Source organism: Polyodon spathula, unplaced genomic scaffold, assembly GCF_017654505.1.
Source record: "Polyodon spathula isolate WHYD16114869_AA unplaced genomic scaffold, ASM1765450v1 scaffolds_1585, whole genome shotgun sequence".
NCBI classification, from domain to species: domain Eukaryota; kingdom Metazoa; phylum Chordata; class Actinopteri; order Acipenseriformes; family Polyodontidae; genus Polyodon; species Polyodon spathula.
Genome location: NW_024473062.1, coordinates 87,965 through 105,234, shown reverse-complemented (window position 1 = coordinate 105,234; position 17,270 = coordinate 87,965). Strand labels below are relative to the sequence as shown.

At 44.6% G+C, this 17,270-nt stretch overlaps 1 protein-coding gene across 5 annotated transcripts; it reads right to left on the bottom strand.

The window, feature by feature from the left end:
• Positions 1 to 4,784: 4,784 nt before the first annotated feature.
• hjv (hemojuvelin BMP co-receptor) lies at positions 4,785 to 15,955 on the bottom strand. Of its 5 annotated transcripts, none has more exons than XM_041243135.1 (4): positions 15,783 to 15,955; positions 8,851 to 9,016; positions 7,851 to 8,356; positions 4,785 to 7,024 (listed from the first exon to the last, which is right to left on the bottom strand). In XM_041243135.1, exons 2-4 carry the CDS (start codon positions 8,945 to 8,947, stop codon positions 6,416 to 6,418), a joined length of 1,212 nt encoding a protein of 403 aa, XP_041099069.1. In that variant the 5' UTR covers positions 8,948 to 9,016; positions 15,783 to 15,955; the 3' UTR covers positions 4,785 to 6,415. The 5 variants fall into 5 exon arrangements, with proteins under 5 accessions (XP_041099069.1, XP_041099068.1, XP_041099067.1 ...); XM_041243134.1 differs by having other exon boundaries at positions 8,851 to 9,020; positions 15,783 to 15,866; XM_041243133.1 differs by lacking the exon at positions 15,783 to 15,955 and adding an exon at positions 10,440 to 10,775 and having other exon boundaries at positions 8,851 to 9,020.
• Between the last annotated feature and the right edge of the window lie 1,315 nt (positions 15,956 to 17,270).

Below are 17,270 nucleotides of genomic sequence, written 5' to 3'. Positions count from 1 at the left end.
TAGGCGTCAGGAGAAGCTGTGAATGATTGCAGCCGATGTACGTGTTAAACATACATCTCTGTGCTTCTTTGCAATCCTCATTTGAGCGACACAAAGACGCAGCTCTACAGAGAATTATATTTTGCATTGCACGTCCCCTTCAGTCACTGCGGGTACCGGGTCAAGTTTCAAAGCTATGGATCTATTTTATAATGCATTTCAGTTTTTGTTTTTGTTTTTTGTTTTTTTTTTAAACTCCACGAATTCCATAGAGTTCTCACAAACTATTTTAACATTTGTAAATATGAATTTAAAAATATATATCATATATATATATATATAATATATATATATATATATATATCTATATATATATATAGATAATGAGACATATAACCAAATAAATACTATGTTATTGTTGCCTAGACATATTTAACTGAATTGTTATTTAGATTCAATTGTAGGTCATTCACTTAAATATATAAAAAAAACGCGGAGATACTGCCCGCACCGTTCTACCAGTTTGTGAAGTAAATGTGAGGTTTTCGTTGGTATTTTGCTATCTGTGTATAGCACTATATGATACCTCAGAAGCACGACAATGTGACAGTACTGGGTTTATTTATTTTGAAAGGTGAACACTGCAGAGTTATGAAACACCTGAGTTGTGCCTCCTTTGTCCCTGGTTATGTTTTCCTCGTTAAGGATCAACGGGGCTATTTTATGATTGTTTATATGTTAACTTCCAGCATAACTGCATATCTGGCTGCTGTCACCTTCCATAGAATGAAGATCAGCCTTGTTTTGTTTTGTTTTGTTTTACTATTTATATATATATATATATATATATATATATATATATATATATATATATTTATATATATATATATATATATATATATATATATATATATATATAGATAGATAGATAGATAGATATATATATATATAAAATTTACATTAAACTATTTGATACCAAGACATTTCACATGCAGATGCTGGTCTTATTGGTGTTTTCTGTCCTTCTGACAATTAGATCAAGCAATGCTTACAATTTAAACAGTGGGCGTTTATTAATACTGAATTTTGCATGTTAATTGACCAGACCCCATCATTATGTACCTCTTTTGATAACCCTATGAGTTAAGCACACATTCCACACTACAGACAAAATAACACTTAATGTCCTCCTGGAAAGTGACGCCTTTTCAAGTGTTTGGCGGCCCCTACAGGATAGACACCACACGTCCAGCTGTTGTTCAAGGTTAATGCGCTGATCCTATTTGGTCTCATAAAAGGAACACGTGTTTTTAACGAATTACTCATATTATTATCATGGGCAGACATACGCTTACGAATAGTTTGAATACATATTTTTTGTCGCGTGTTTATATTACAACTTGACTGTTAAAGTGAGTGTTAACAGTTTTTAATGTATTGTAGTGTACAGCCATTTGGAGAGAAGAAGGAATAGAGGAGGGAAGGGGAAGGGAGATTCTGTCCAGATTCTTTTATCTACAACATTACAATAACCACAACCAATCGCAGCTCCCCGTCCCGTGTCTCTGTCCAGGTGCACCCCTATGTTCCTGAATCCCCATGATCCTCCTGAATCCCCTTGCCGCAGTCTCTTGCAAGCTCAAACTCCCTCACGCTACCCGGGAGTGATCAGAGGGCATCCCCCCTCGCCCTGCTTCCCCGTTCTGTGCACGCCGGAGCTCGGCGCCAGGCAGGGCCGGTCTGCTATGTGCGGTTAGACCATTACTTTCTTTCCATTTAACTGTCCTCGTTATTAAATAAATGCCTGACATGAATGTGTGTATCGGTCAAGGAATTACTTGTCAATGTAACAGTGGTGCGATGAACAGCATTCTATGATTACAGTCTACCAGAAAATACAGGCCTCGATCTAATAAACTGATGAATATCTGTTGCTTTTCTTATTGGCAATACGATGCCCTGGTATTTTCCGTACGGTATGATATGTACAGTTTGTTGTGTCATTTTAGCCCTTGGTTATCGTACTGTTAATTCCTGGAAAGCAAGTCTCAAATGCATGGCAGGGATTCGCACTATGCAGATTATAAAAACCTCATGGCTTTCCACTGCACAGAGGTCAAAAAATATCCAGCAAGACTTCGGATCAGAGTTCATTCCCAGGCACTGCTAGCAATGAATTAATTATTCATTGATTAAAAAAAGAAGGTGCACATATTTGATGCCACAAAAATGTTAAAAAAAACGAATTTAAACAATCGCGTTGTCCTTAATCAGGCCTAAATAATGTACTTATATATATATTTATTTTCTTGTATACATTCCTGTCAGTAATTTGTTCCCAGGTGTTTATACTGGACAATATAATAGTATGACGTTTGCTTTTCTGAATGTTTTTGTTCATTATTAAATTATGTAAAGCACAACTCGTAATGCTATCCCCTGTCGAAAATACTAGCAGCTGCTAGGAACTGATCTATCTGTCCAAGCCAGCAGGTATGTAGCAATACAGACAAGATCGCCAGCAAACAAGATTAAGGAGTGCAGACAACAAACAGCAGTCCAGTAAAGGGTGTTTAATAGGGTTGTTTCCCCAGCTAGCTTTCCTGGAAGAGATACCTATCTAAATAAACACCAGTGACCTTGTTTGAAGCCATCGCCTGTCTTTATTTGTTTCTGTTGTTTTGTTTGCAGTGGGGCAGGGTGTTCGCTACGAGGATTTGAAAACGCGTAGGCTTGCACAAGCCTGAATTTGACTGAAATCTAACAAACAAAAGGGAAAGCTCTAGGGAACGTACGTGTTTTCTGGGAAACGCTATCTGGGAAACCGAAACCAGTTTCCAGAAAGACAGTCTGGCCATGTTCTGTTGCTGCAGTTATAAGAGGAAAAAGTCTTCAAGAAGCTTGTGGGTGTTTTGCAAAAGCCAGCCTGGTCTGTTTTCTGATGCAGATATTTTTTTCGTATAAGTAAAGTGACACGAATGCTTTTGAAGTAAAAGCTGCAGTTAAATTGTAAATATGGTGATAATGTAGTTATAATGTAACTAAGGCAACAAAGCCATTACTTGAATGAGAGGTTTTATCATTACTGAGGAACACTGTTATACTCCAGCTGTTATAAAGACTTTGCGGTCCAGTGGAGGAGTTTGCTGCTTAGAGCAAGGCTCGGGTGGTTTCAGAGCAGGTGTCTTCACACCTGTCATTGAGCTATACCAGGACAGCAGCCTGAGCTCCATAGAAAACAGTGTCTGGTTATAATGTGGGATAAACAGCTCCCTATGTAATGACAGTTATATCAACTCCACTGTCATTTGAAGACAGAAACTAAAATGTTATTGAGCTAAAAACGCTAGAGTCTTCTGAGGAATCGCTAGTGTATGAATTGAATAATCGACTGTTCTGTTTACATTTGTCGATATTAGTAACCCTTTGGATAATTGTCATGATTTGTTGGTGCCCCTGTGTGTGCTATTGTTGACAGTGCGATGCCCTGGTAATTTCACAGCATGGTGTGTGTGTGTGTGTGTGTGTGTGTGTGTGTGTGTGTGTGTGTGTGTGTGTGTGTGTGTGTGTGTGTGTGTGTGTGTGTGTGTGTGTGTGTGTGTGTGTGTGTGTGTGTGTGTGTGTGTGTGTGTGTGTGTGTGTTTGTGGAGGCAGTACAGTACAAGTGAACACATGGGAAACTGCCTTGGATTCTTTCCATGACATAACAGAGGTCAAAAAATATGTATGCAGAGCTCAGTTCAGCTACCAGCACACACACAGCCCTGAACCTGGCAGGCATCCACAGTGATCGAATCTGAGAAGCACGCGAGTCTCCTGCTCATTCCAGACAACAGAAACACACGCAGAGGTTAAAACTGGAACAGCGTATCATAGCATGGTCAGGTGCGTTTTGTTGTACAGTGGAAACTTGTTGTCTTTCCGAAAGGAGAGACCACCCACCAATCTCATAGGTTACCAGTTTGACCAGTTGAATAGGTCTCTCTGCCCACAGACCCCTGTCGTTTCTCCTCCCTGCCTCCACCCTGCAGCGTGCCTCATCTAGGGGGAGGGTGGCCCCAGTGCCTCTAGCCCTGCCCGCTGGCCCGAGCCATTCTTAATCACTGTATTGTATGGAGCACAAGGTAAGGTGAAGCGACTCGCTCAGGGTCCCACACACACAGACACACACACACACACACACACAGCGAGTCAGTGGCTGGGATTCCATAGTGACCAGGTACCAGGGTCCAGCTGCAACCTGCAAAAGTCTGTTGTCTCATAATTAGAATATAAGATCCAAACAAAGGACCCAAAGGTCTTTAACTAAAGTAGGGTATTGGATGGCTGCCAATTTGTACGAAGTTTGGTTTTAAAATCATAGCTGGCACTGCTTTTCTAGACGGACAGAAGCACTCGAGTTATTTCTACGTTGCAATTTTACAGTCCAGTGGAACCGGTTTTGTCTCACAGCCTATGGTATTAATTATTACTGCCTCTTACATTTCTCACGCATTTCTTGCAGTGCCACGCCCACCCACAGTCTAAAGAATGCCCTTTCTCAAATCTCATCACAGCTGGGTTTGCTTAGTCAGACGCATCGCTATCATAAGCATAGCGTTTACAAGAAATCGCTCAGTGCAAGGTACTTTTATACAGCGGGGATCACCAGACTGTACCAGACTCGCAGTGCAAAACAGCCTTTCACTTGCATTTGCTACCCTCTTGTGGTGTAATGTGGCATAGCATTTAGAATTGAACGCAGTAAATGTTATATCTGTGGAACTGAAACACGTTTCATTTTCATGACACCAGGGCTAACCAACATACGTGGTACTGTAGCACTCCCTCTAGTGGCCGGTCATACCATTGCATGCTTGACAGCTAAGCAGGTGTGCGTGCATTTCCCATTGCTTCTGTGTGCATTTCATTGTTTATTTAATGGGGTAATGAAATAATTACGTAGAGTTTACTTGTCACGTACTTTTATTTTCTATGGGCTTTTTTTTCCCCCCCCTTCATTTTATATGATATCTGGCAGGATGAAAATATTTCTCTATGGGAATCTATCTATAAGCCCTTGCAATGGGTCTACATTAACAATATGAATTTATCCCATGTGTCTTTTTCCAGTACTGGGGTGTTTACTGCTCGGCTTGCCTATATTCAATTATTTAAAATAAAATACTTACAATTCTTATTTACAAACCAGGCCTGAGGAAACAAGTAAAAAAAATGTGTCCATTCACCTTCAATTTGAATGGCGTGTTTATATAACACAGTATGTCACCCAGAGGTTCAATATTCACCCAATAAGGACTGGACTACAGGATACACATTTTATGTGGGCTCTGGAATCTGAACCCAGCCCCGGAGATCCAGTGCTGTATGCTTCATCACACGTACAGCCCAACCCAGGTCCAGATTCATACTCATATCAGCACAGAGTTTGTTAATCGTGGTGCTGGCAGACCAGTACAGCTGGTGATGGGGGTCTGAAATAGCCTCCTACAAACTCAGAGGGTTATAATACTGTTACTGGCAGTGTTTACAGTACAGTGGTACCAGTCTGAATAGCTTTTAGAAATGCTACTTTCCCATTCTCTCGAGTCCAGCGTTTGAATGCTCCACAGTACAGTGCCGGAGAAAGGTGTTTGAATCTGAGTGCAGAGCTGTCCCTTTAGCTGGAGGTGAGCTGAGGATTAGTACAAGAGGTTTAGCTGTGCAGACTAACTTATAAGACAGGCCAGTCCCAAAACCCCATTGGAATTGGGGTGAGGGGGGGGCCTCCTTCCTCTGAAACTCTCATTGGACCTGGTGGATGTTGGCACATGTGCTGGCAGTGTGAGTGTTCGAATCAGTGTCTTCCTTCAGTCCCGCCAGCACTCGCTTTACACATGCTGATTTTGTATTTATTGATTTCTTTTTTTACCCAGTTACTTCACCCCCCCATGTCCTCCCCAGTTTTGAATGTCCAATTATTGTGTTCTCATCACAGCGATTCCCCGCACAAAGGCTGCTCAGGAGAACTGAAGGTTCAGCGGGGGTCCTCTGATCCCAGCTTCCTCTTCCACACCCAGGAACTTGAGCGATTGTCAGCGAGCTACCGCCCTCTGGAGGACAAAGGCCAGCCCTGCAGGTTTCTGGTTGGGCTTACTAGACACCTGGCCAGTTGGGTCCGCTGTAGAGCCATTGCCTTCCGGTTTTGCCTCCCTTACCCGCGGGCACGCCCGAGCCAATGCGACGCTCCCTCCCGAATCCCCAGTGACGATCGGCAAGACGTGACCCCGAACTCCCCTGACTGTAGGACTGTCCCCCGCACACGAGGTGCATTTACCAGGTGAGCCACTCGGAGACCCCCATGCACATTATCCTGAGGGGACATGATGAGTCACACACTGAAGCACTGTCTCTGCGCTACATCCCAGAGGAACAGTGTGTTGTTAAATAATCCCAGTTAAAGATGTGCTGTGACTAAGAAGAAGATTAACCAAAGCGTGGGGAGAGCGATGGAGAACTTGCTCGTGGAACTTGCATAAAGGTGCAATCGCTCCACGTCGGGGATCAATGTCCTTGCATCCTCCAAAGCTTCGGCAAAGGTCCTCGTGACATTTGTGTCCCCGGTGGTCACCACGTCGAAAACGCACGCCTGGAAATAAATGTCCTCTTTGGGCAGCTCGCTGCCACACTTCAGCTTGGCCGCCTGCAGGCTTGACGCAGAAGATAGCGGTGGGTAGCGGGGAAGCCTGTGGGAAGAGGGACAGCCGCTCAAGCAGAGCTGGAGGTCCTGTTCCTCGGGGAAGGAGTGGGCCACCTCCTGGGGCGTGCGGATGGAGAAGGCGAGGAAGCCCCCACTCTGCCGCACTATGATGGTAGTCCCGATGTAGACCGCCCGGATCTCGATGTGCTGTCCGTAAGGCTGACCCCCGATGGTCAGGCTGTTTCCGCCCCTCCGATTGCCCCCGTTGGTCGACCCATCGTTAAAGGCCGCAGGGACATTGTTGATCTCCGCCTGGTAGATCCGCTGGTCGATGCACTCCTTGAAGTTCTTGAAGATGATGGTGATCTGAAACCCACAAAGGCAGAGGAAGTTCAGCAGTGCTGCTGTGGACTCTTTAGCATGCTTGTTTCCAGACTTTTTACTCAGGTGAAGCCCATGCACATAACGCTATATACTTGATGGACCCCATTCGCTTCCAGGTAAAACAAATAAAAATGCAATACAAATAAAATACATTTTAAATGGTTTCAAACTAAACAGAAACTATGCATTCTGGAAAATGCAGGAATTGCAGAATTGCATCATATTGTCATCTGCACTTTAAAAAAAAACACACGCATGGAAGAGCTAGCAAGATAAATACCTATCTTGTGCATTTATACAAACGTTCATTCTTACTGGATCAATTCAGCCACACTCATGAGACCACTGAAAACAGAAGGATTAACCTGGAGGTTTTTACACATTCTGCGAGTTGCTTTCCCTACCTGTGTCGCTTCCCGGAACCAGTTAACACTTGAGTTTGTGAGGTCCTCACTTCGCTGGCTTGCAGGTAACTAGCAAAGGTTAGCCTTTCATCTTTCACTTAGAAGAGGTGTTGAAGCAGGAAGTGTATCTACGAGATGTTAGTCCACAAGAGAGAAGATTTGTGTTGTACGCATGAGCTAAGTTTTGAGAAGCTGTGAAAAGGTTGTCTTTAGATTGAGAGAGGCCCAGGACTGCATGGCAGGGTGTTTAGGATTGAGTTGAGATATGATAGAAAGCTTTCACAGTGCCTGTAGCCGGTGTCGCTGAAGCTAGTGCCAGGTTTCCGAACACAAAAAGCTGGCTAGAGTCCCTAAACTGGCCTTCTGAATGGCTTCTAATGGCATCCCATTACACACGCTCTTACCTCAGTGAGTGCCGTGGCATTGGACCCCTTCGCCACGTGGGCACTGGTGACCTGCACGTACAGATAGTTGTTATCTATGAGGGGCCAGGCGCCTTTGACTCTGCAGGTCTGGAAGTCATCCTGGAAGGTCCTGATATGGGGGTCCCCAAAGACCCCACAGTGGAAATAGGAAGGCAGCCGGCCCTCGCGGAAGTAGAAGCTCCTGTTGTAATTGCAGCTGTCCCCTGCTGGGGGCCCGTCGTGGCTGGAAAGCGGAGCCTGGGGCCTTGGTCGGGAGGTGGGCCCGGTCTTGGGGCAGCGGTGCTGGATCATGAGGTCCTCGATGCCCTGAGCCGCAGAGTGGTAGGCTAGGTCTCCCCGGCAGGCACGGGAAGTCCGGCGGGTGCAGAGGGCGTACGAGCGCAGGGAGCTGCAGTAGCGGGCCTCGCCCCCCGCCCCGCCCTCCAGGTTGAGCGTGGCGGCAACAAACTCTGAGTTACATCGCAGGATCCTGCACTGCGCTGACGCTGCGGAGCACAAGAGAGAGGGGGCTTTGTTTAGGGATCGGAGAGTGCCTCCAAATCACTTGACTGGCACAGTGACGCTAACAGTGTGAATTTCAATCTGACAACATTGCGATATTAACAGAATAGATGACTGAGTGTATCAACGCATCCCCAGTGGACATTAATAAAACCTCATATCTCAGCAACATACGGCAACTTTACATTATGAAAAGGTCACCCTTCAATGGGTTATACCATTGTCATTTTTAATAGAAAAGTCAAGCCCTATTTACTAGAATTGTTCTAATGCAGAGGCCGATCCTGGAGAGCCAATGGGTCTTCTGGTTCTGGAACCCAGCTCTCAGTTACTTATTTAAACCAATTATTGGCTTAATTAGCCAAGATTAACAGGCGTTCCAGATCGTTAGCCACTCGTAGACACCTGAGGATTTGGGGCTCCCCAGGAGCAGGGTCGGAGCCCCCTGCTCTAAATGTATCGGTTTGCAGCCACGTGCCTTGCTTGACGAAGAGGAGGGTGAGCAGCAGTCTCCAGGCGACGGCTCTTCTCTTGGTTTGCAGTGTGTTGTTACTGGAGGCAGGTGCCGTCCCCATTCCAGTCCATGCAGGGAACAGTAGCTCCGCGTCTCCTGCCTCTGCCCTGCCAGCGCTGCTCAGCTCGCACTGCCTCAAAAACACAACGGACACAGGATTCATTCATCCATACACAGCAGGGACGGGTAACTTTGAGGTAGCAGAGGGTCACACAACACACTTAAAACCTGATGCAGGCCATACATTAATTTAGTGGCTAGATAATGCATAACTGAAATATATTTGCTACAGCCAGCGCTACAGGTTTTGGTTGAGTGATTTACTCTCTAATTTAAACTCGAAGGGGCTAATGTAAGAATAGGTATCATACAAACAATCGCGGCTAGCGGCCAGGCAGTTATTTTGCACTGCGGCTGATGTAAACTTGAGACCAACGCTACTCAACACGCCCATAATAATGAGCTGCAATCATGTTAATGAGGACATGAGTGGTGCTTGTGTATCGAGACATTTAGCGACCGCGCTTACAGCCCAGAGGTGGGGGGAGTTAGGAGAATCTGACTCGCTAATCCAGCCTGCGTCACGCATGTCTGAGATGACAGAGACTCTGACAACCTGGAAAGCCTCTCCTGAGCTCAGTTCTCAGCACTATTGTCATTATTTAAAAGCAGCTTCAGATTGAATTTGTCTTGATTTATTTGTTCCTATGTCCCCAGGAAAGCGACCCTCTTACTGAAGCTCCAGGAGCCTCTCGTTCGTCTGGCTCTTTGACATTTGATTCCGTGGCTACCAGTGGCTTCCCTCATTGACTGCCTTATCCCATCCAAGGATAACAATGCAACTGCAAACTGCTCACGGTGGCAGTAATAAAAAGGAAAGAAAATTGAAAAAATTTAAAAGGCCCTTGATGATGGTTTATCGAGAGGAGAGGGCTGGAAACGAACCACTAACCATACAACTCAAAGAGCAACATCTTACCATTCTGTTAATCCACAATCTCTGTGGTGCAGAGGCACGCCTCTCTCTTCTACTGACGTCAGCGTTATTACCTCATCGGCCACCAGGTGGCGATTTATTACATTCACCAAAATAGTGGGTTTTTCACGTTGGAATATTATTTCGAAATTTAAAACAAATGTTCAGATATTCTTTTAATTTTGGCTTGGAAAAAGTAGAATTCCTAATGTGATACAGTAAAAACAAACCACGGCCATATTACCTCTTCACAAAGCAGAGAAACATCTTCACAGCAGAAAGATTGTGAATTTATTTCTTGAATTTCTTACTTTCCATTATATGGTATCAGTTCGATTGCTGGATGCAGTCATTTCTAAATTCCAGAATATGAACGAATACAAACAGTCATTTTGTGCACTTGTCCAAACACCCAAAAAAAAAAATCAATACATTTGTCTTCTTTCTAAGAGCAAAAGGGTAAAGCAGACTGGAGTAATCGCATTGAAAGCATGACCCTGTGTAATAATCCAGGACTTTGAGAGCATCATTCTTAAAAGATTTCTTATTAAAAGAAAAACCTGAAATATTTCCATACCTGCTGCTCCAGCGCTTGCAACATCACACGTCACAACACACCGTGGGGTTTTTTTGGCCTGTGAAAGTGTCCCTTACACTTCAGACAGCTTATATTAAAGCAGCTGGAATCCAGAATTCTCCTGTAATCAGATTATCCAGAAGAAGAACCCCAGTCAGCCCAGATTAGACCTGTCCTCGCTCTAGATCATAGATCTCCAACACACTGATCTTTTAACAAAAATCATTCTGTGGGGGTGAGGTGAAAGTGTTGCAATGCATCGTGTGCACGGTCAGTGTTTGCTGTACGGTCATGCAAGAGCAAACAATGACAGTGCAAAAGGGTGGCCAGGCTGTGCAGTGAAGCGTGCAACCCAGTCATGACGCTATATTAATAGAGACAAAAAAACATTTCACACGTACAGCCTCCCTTATAAAGATGGGATTGCAGGACACCACCCTTGCAGCCTTCCATCTGCCAAAACACTCTCACATCTCCGACCAGAGAAGCCAAATACATCTTTGAATCTTTGGCCTGTATTTCCACAGTCTGCCAAACAAAAGTTAATGTCCCACTCCCTAATATATGTATGAAGCGTTTTGATTGCTAAGATGCATAGTTTTTAAATGTTATATTATATTGTATTATATTACCATGCTCCTGCACTGTCCGTATAGAAGCGTTACTGGACAATACATTTTTCGACACGTTCGCCAGCAGAAGAAAAATATCTTCTAAGGATCGCGGCGCACCCACATCAATCCCCCTCCTGCAGCAACGCCACTCATTTCAACCATCTGCGTTGTTGCAGGAGGGAACGTGATCTGGTTGCACTGTGATTAAGGCTGCCATCTTTAAAGGTGTGAATGCCTCAGTTTAGTTAACTAGTGATTTTGAAAAATCCACAAAATATAAACTAACATTAGGCAGCAGACAAATCTGTAGCATTTTATCCCAGGTGTGTTTGTGAACTATGTTGCAATCGCTTGCTGACGTTCATTATTAAACAACGTTCTTGTCTCACAAAGACATCTGTAGAGGAATTCTCTTGAGGTGTCGAGGGCTAGTCGACGAAATGCCGAGGACAGAAGGCGCCCACTCGAAGACCCCAGAGATGTACCCTACTTAGACGGTTGTCACGCTGATGCGCTGGGGAGACCGCACTGTGGTTGATCCCCGGAGCCAGCATCGCAGTTGTGTGCTGATGCGCTGGGGAGGCAAAATGAGCTGATCCCTGGAGCCAGCATTACACTTCAGCCACAAACATCAGGCAGAAGGATATCTACATCAACAGATGGAAGGAAACGCAAATGGATGGAGATGCAGATGGATCACACTAGTTTACTGTAAAGCTACATCTTAGTTGGTGCTTATCTTGACGAGAGCCGAGTTCAAACCAGCATGAAGTTTTAACATCTGCTCTCGTGTAATGGGAATCAATCCTCTGTGCAGGACTGTGTGACAGCACAGGTATTCAAGTGCTTGTTAAGTAATTGCAGAGTCCACACCTGACTCGACCAAATGAAAACGCAGGGGCTGGCCTGAGTGTAAATTGCTTGTTTCGCATTGTTATTTAAAATATGTTTTCCTCGCTATGTGGAACAGCGGACAGTACAGGAAAAGGCAGATGAACCTCAATTAAGTTTAGCAAACCTCCAATGCAATTGATAATAATAATAATAATAATAATAATAATAATAATAATAATAATAATAATAATAAAAAAAAAAAAAAAAAAAAAGTAAGGTCATTTTTGGAAGATCCGAAGCAGTTTTTGCCAAAACAATATTTGAGTTTATTTTTATTCTTCGTTCTCTTGGGTAAGTTGCCGCTACATTTTCAGAAAACGCAGCCTTACCTGTGATGTTTAAAAGCAAAAATATTCTCTTGTTTGTGCATGCTTTTCCCATGAGTATACTTCAGTGCACATGTACCATAGTTACCATGCTTTACCGTTCCTCTTGAGCGATACAAAGCTTCCCTGTGCTTTACCGTGCTTTCTGCTTTATTGCGCTTTGCTAAGGTGATGTTTACAACACATTCCACGCTCCCTCATGTTGCACAATGCATTTCAGTCCCCTGCTCTGTTACAGGAAGGAGCGTGAACTGGATAGATGTGCGGAAAGAGAAATCTCTCTCTCCCGTTGAACATTCCCGCGTAAAAATAAGTCCCTAATTTATTTACCTATGATGTGTGAATAAGCAAATATCAAAACTAACTAATATTGCTGTGATATGGACAACACGGGCCACAGCGAAGGCAAAGCAATGCGTTTCTTGTAAACGCTGCAAGGAGCCGTGTCACACTGAGTTAGCTCACCTGGTCTAGTCCATAGCAACCCTAGATCATGCTTGAGGCCACCTATGAGTCTGATCAGCTGTCTTTGCCTTCTCCATGTGACCTTTCTTCCAGGATTCGAACCCTGGGCTTTCAATGGGGCGGCAGAAATAGAGCAAGCTAAATTTAGTCAGACCTCCAGCCAAGCCTTTCCGACAGCATGTGTTGCCCGGGGGCCTGATATAGCAGCTGCTAATGCAGGGAAAAGGCTAGCGGGAGATGTTCAGTGTGACAGAGACTCAGAAGACAGGGAACTGCAGTGCAAGAGCTAAAGCACACTTTCATAAACACAAACAACACAAAAGTACAAACACAAAGGCACAAGGGCCAAAATAAAGGTTTAGGCAAAAACTGTTTGGGCTGGGCCTTCACTGAAATTTTAAATAACAATCTTTATATAGCGCCTTTCATAGTGGCCCACCATCACCATAGTAAAGGTTTTATTTTTGTCCGTTTCTGTCTTTCTAGACCCTTGTCCTTCAACACGATCAGAGACACTTCAAATAATAATCTATTTTTATATAGCGCCTTTCATAGTAGACAATCACAAAGCGCTTTACAAGATACGAGGCTAGGGTGTGTGAACGATGCATCAGCTGCAGAGTCGCTTACAACAACGTCTCACCCCAAAGACGCAGCACAAGGAGGTTCAGTGACTTGCTCAGGGTCACACTGTGAGTCAGTGGCTGAGATGGGATTTGAACCGGGGACCTCCTGGTTACAAACCTGGAGAAGAGACTTCAGGTGTTTGTAGATAAATTTTAGTTTCATCTTGTCTATATCTCACCTACTGGAGGAAAATACCAGATGATAAGTTTCTTAGCTAGCAAGTTTAATTATTATTATTCTTTTGTCAAAGGAAAAAATAACAGCTCCTGAACCAGTGAACCAGCTCCTGAACCAGCTCCTCAACCAGTGAACCAGCTCCTGAACCAGTGAACCAGCTCCTGAACCAGTGAACCAGCTCCTGAACCAGCTCCTCAACCAGTGAACCAGCTCCTGAACCAGCTCCTGAACCAGTGAACCAGCTCCTGAACCAGCTCCTGAACCAGTCCTGAAGCTCCTGAACCACCAGTGAACCAGCTCCTGAACCAGCTCCTCAACCAGTGAACCAGCTCCTGAACCAGCTCCTCAACCAGTGAACCAGCTCCTGAACCAGTGAACCAGCTCCTGAACCAGCTCCTCAACCAGTGAACCAGCTCCTGAACCAGTGAACCAGCTCCTGAACCAGCTCCTGAACCAGTGAACCAGCTCCTGAACCAGCTCCTCAACCAGTGGACCAGCTCCTGAACCAGCTCCTCAACCAGTAAACAAGCTCCTCAACCAGTGGACCAGCTCCTGAACCAGTGAACCAGCTCCTGAACCAGCTCCTCAACCAGTGAACCAGCTCCTGAACCAGCTCCTCAACCAGTGACCAGCTCCTGAACCAGCAAACCAGCTCCTGAACCAGTGAACCAGCTCCTGAACCAGCTCCTGAACCAGTGAACAAGGGAACCAGCTCCTGAACGAGAACCATCTCCTGAACCAGCTCCTGAACCAGTGAACCAGTAAACCAGCTCCTAAACCAGAACCTGAACCAGCTCCTAAACCAGAACCTGAACCACCTCCTGATCCAGAACCTGAACCACCTCCTGATCCAGAACCTGAACCAGCTCCTGATCCAGAACCTGAACCAGCTCCTGAACCAGTGAACCAGTAAACCAGCTCCTAAACCAGAACCTGAACCTGCTCCTAAACCAGAACCTGAACCACCTCCTGATCCAGAACCTGAACCACCTCCTGATCCAGAACCTGAACCAGCTCCTGATCCAGAACCAGAACCAGCTCCTGAACCAGTGAACCAGTAAACCAGCTCCTAAACCAGAACCTGAACCTGCTCCTAAACCAGAACCTGAACCAGCTTCTAAACCAGAACCTGAACCACCTCCTGATCCAGAACCTGAACCACCTCCTGATCCAGAACCTGAACCAGCTCCTGATAAAGAACCAGAACCAGCTCCTGAACCAGAACCTGAACCACCTCCTGATCCAGAACCTGAACCAGCTCCTGAACCAGAACCTGAACCACCTCCTGATCCAGAACCTGAACCAGCTCCTGAACCAGAACCAGAACCCGCTCCTGAACCAGCTGACGTTCAATACAAGCGCGAAACAGCCTCAGAAAGATGCCCTTCATTTAACACTCAGGGTTGTTTATTTTTAGTTCAGAGCAGGTGGTCAAAGCGTTCCTTCTCTCCAGATCTTTTCCGTTCCTAGCACAGAGTGAGCAATTGCATCTGCATGGACAGCAAACGGTGAAATCCTGCTCTTTACGTAGCGCTCTTTAACCCATCAGCGGGCCTCCAAGCGTTCATCCATCGGTACATGCATGTCTCATAAAGCACAAGCTAATATTTTGCTATTGTGCAGTGTGTAAATAAGCCAATACAATAAAACCAATATCAACGATTTACTCCAAAATATAACATGAAGTTAAAAAAAGCATATGAAGAGACAGGGGAGCATATCAGTGTTGCGCAGGATGTGGGCTTCAGCGCATTGAGCGACGCGAATATGCTTCCCCGCCTCACTCCAGGGTCTTTTCAGAAGCAACTTTTGGATAACAATGTACTGAACTATGCTGAACTCATATAATAAGACAGAAAACAGGTAAGAAAAGATATATTAGTCCTGTGCCTAAATTAGGTATGGTTTTCCACTCTTCGATCAAGTCTCCCCTAATTCTTCTTTGTTGAAGGATAGTTATATCTCTTTTGCTATTACTTCAATTTCTGTACTGTGAACAAAGTTTGTTTAGGGCAAAAACCAAAAAAAAAAAAAAAAAAAAGTTACAGATTTGTCCGCGTAACGCATTTAAACAAAATCTTTGGCCACTTTCAACACTAATGAAAATGTCATGTTAACTTAATTTTTAAGCATACAATATACTATTGCTGCAGTCTCTATAACGCATCACGCCCCACAGTGAGAGACGGAAACCGCTTCTCCTTAACCCTTAAATAATGTAAGTTCTTAATATCGCTTACCTCACAGCCCTGCTGTTGCTGGAAACAATGTGCAGTGTATCCAATTGCCTTTGCTTTCTGACCTTTTAAACAATGTAGTCTGTAACCCAAAGGATTATCAGAAAGTTGGTTTGAGCTGTCGCAGAGACAAGCTCTCCCTGTGTCTGTGTTTGAGTTTGTCCCTGTGAATTGCTGAGGGAAGGAGCAATGATCAAGTTGCTGAGTCGTCTCCCCCCCCCCCCCCCCCCCCCCCACCTTGTCAAATGGCAGATGAGCGTGATTTTTCACAGAGGGCCTTCACGGATACCACAGTGGAGATAAATCGTGCAGCAAAGACACCTGCTGTAAACCTCACAACTGCACAAGCCTGCCAAGCTTCTGAGTGCACACACACACACACACACATGCTGCGGGGTGGGCGCTAGGCAGCTATAAAAAGACATAAGATGAACCTGTTCAGTTTGGAACCTGGTGCTCGTCTATTTTTCTACTTTTACAAATAAATGCAATTCAAGAGGACAGTGGCGCCGGTCAGGTTTCAGAGCAGTCTACAAGCGCTTCCCTCGCAGCTGTGCCCCGAGCGAGACACTGCATGCCCACTGCCATCAGCAGAGAACCAATGCACCCTCCGCTAGCAGCATCAGCACTGCTCCCCTTTTACTTGCAATATGAATGTCTACAGTAAGAGCATAGCAAAGTGTAATAAAGCACAGTGAGAGCATGGTAAAGCATTAGGGTTGCCGTCTGGACCTTGTTTCTGTGCTGGGGGGGCGGTGCGGGGGGGGTTCACTTGATGCACAGTGATTAAAAAGAGATGCATATAGTATTTTTGTTGTCGTGTCTAGAAAATGGTTTGTTAAGGCATTTTAGGGTTAATTAGCTATAATCAGCACTAGGACCCTTTTATTAGTGGGGGGGGGGGGGGGGGGGAGGGGCTGTGGAAGCCCTGGAAGACCAGCGAGGGGTTATTACAAAACAGGGCATAGCAGGGTCATTTATAAATGCACCACGTACCGAAAATCATAGACCTCATCTTGGAACTGCAAGAACACAGTGCAAAACAGCTGTGGTAGACTTTATCCATGACTTTTGAGTTATCATTTCTTGTTTTTTGTGCTTACAGATCTATAACCCTATAGCTCAACAATCACAGATGTATAAAATTGGGCACATTTTTGTATCGTAAAAGAAGGGCTCTCTCATTCAAAGCGGTTCTGGAAAATCTTTTAAGAGCAACCATGTTGCTGTAACAGTATCCAAAGTATTAATCTCATAGTCTCTCTGTTGTATTGGGTGATATGTATGTGAACAGTAAAAATAAATTGGTTTTATTATCAATGTTAAAAATATTACTTTGCTATATTGAAAATACCCCAGACGGCACACTGGGGGAATTCAATCTTTGTGTAATGTAGAAAAGATTGATCATTCACTCAGCGATAAAGAAATCAAATACAGAAGTTTTGGGATAATTTGATAATGTACCTGTTGAATAATGAATCCTGTCCT

Coding starts and splice junctions, on each gene's coding strand:
- hjv (XM_041243132.1), bottom strand. CDS start 10,463: ATGTTGCAAGCGCTGGAGCAGCAG. Junction 9,017..10,439: donor TGCAAGCGCTGGAGCAGCAG/GTATGGAAATAT, acceptor TTTTTGAGGCAG/TGCGAGCTGAGCAGCGCTGG. Junction 7,025..7,850: donor ATGCCACGGCACTCACTGAG/GTAAGAGCGTGT, acceptor TGTGGGTTTCAG/ATCACCATCATCTTCAAGAA.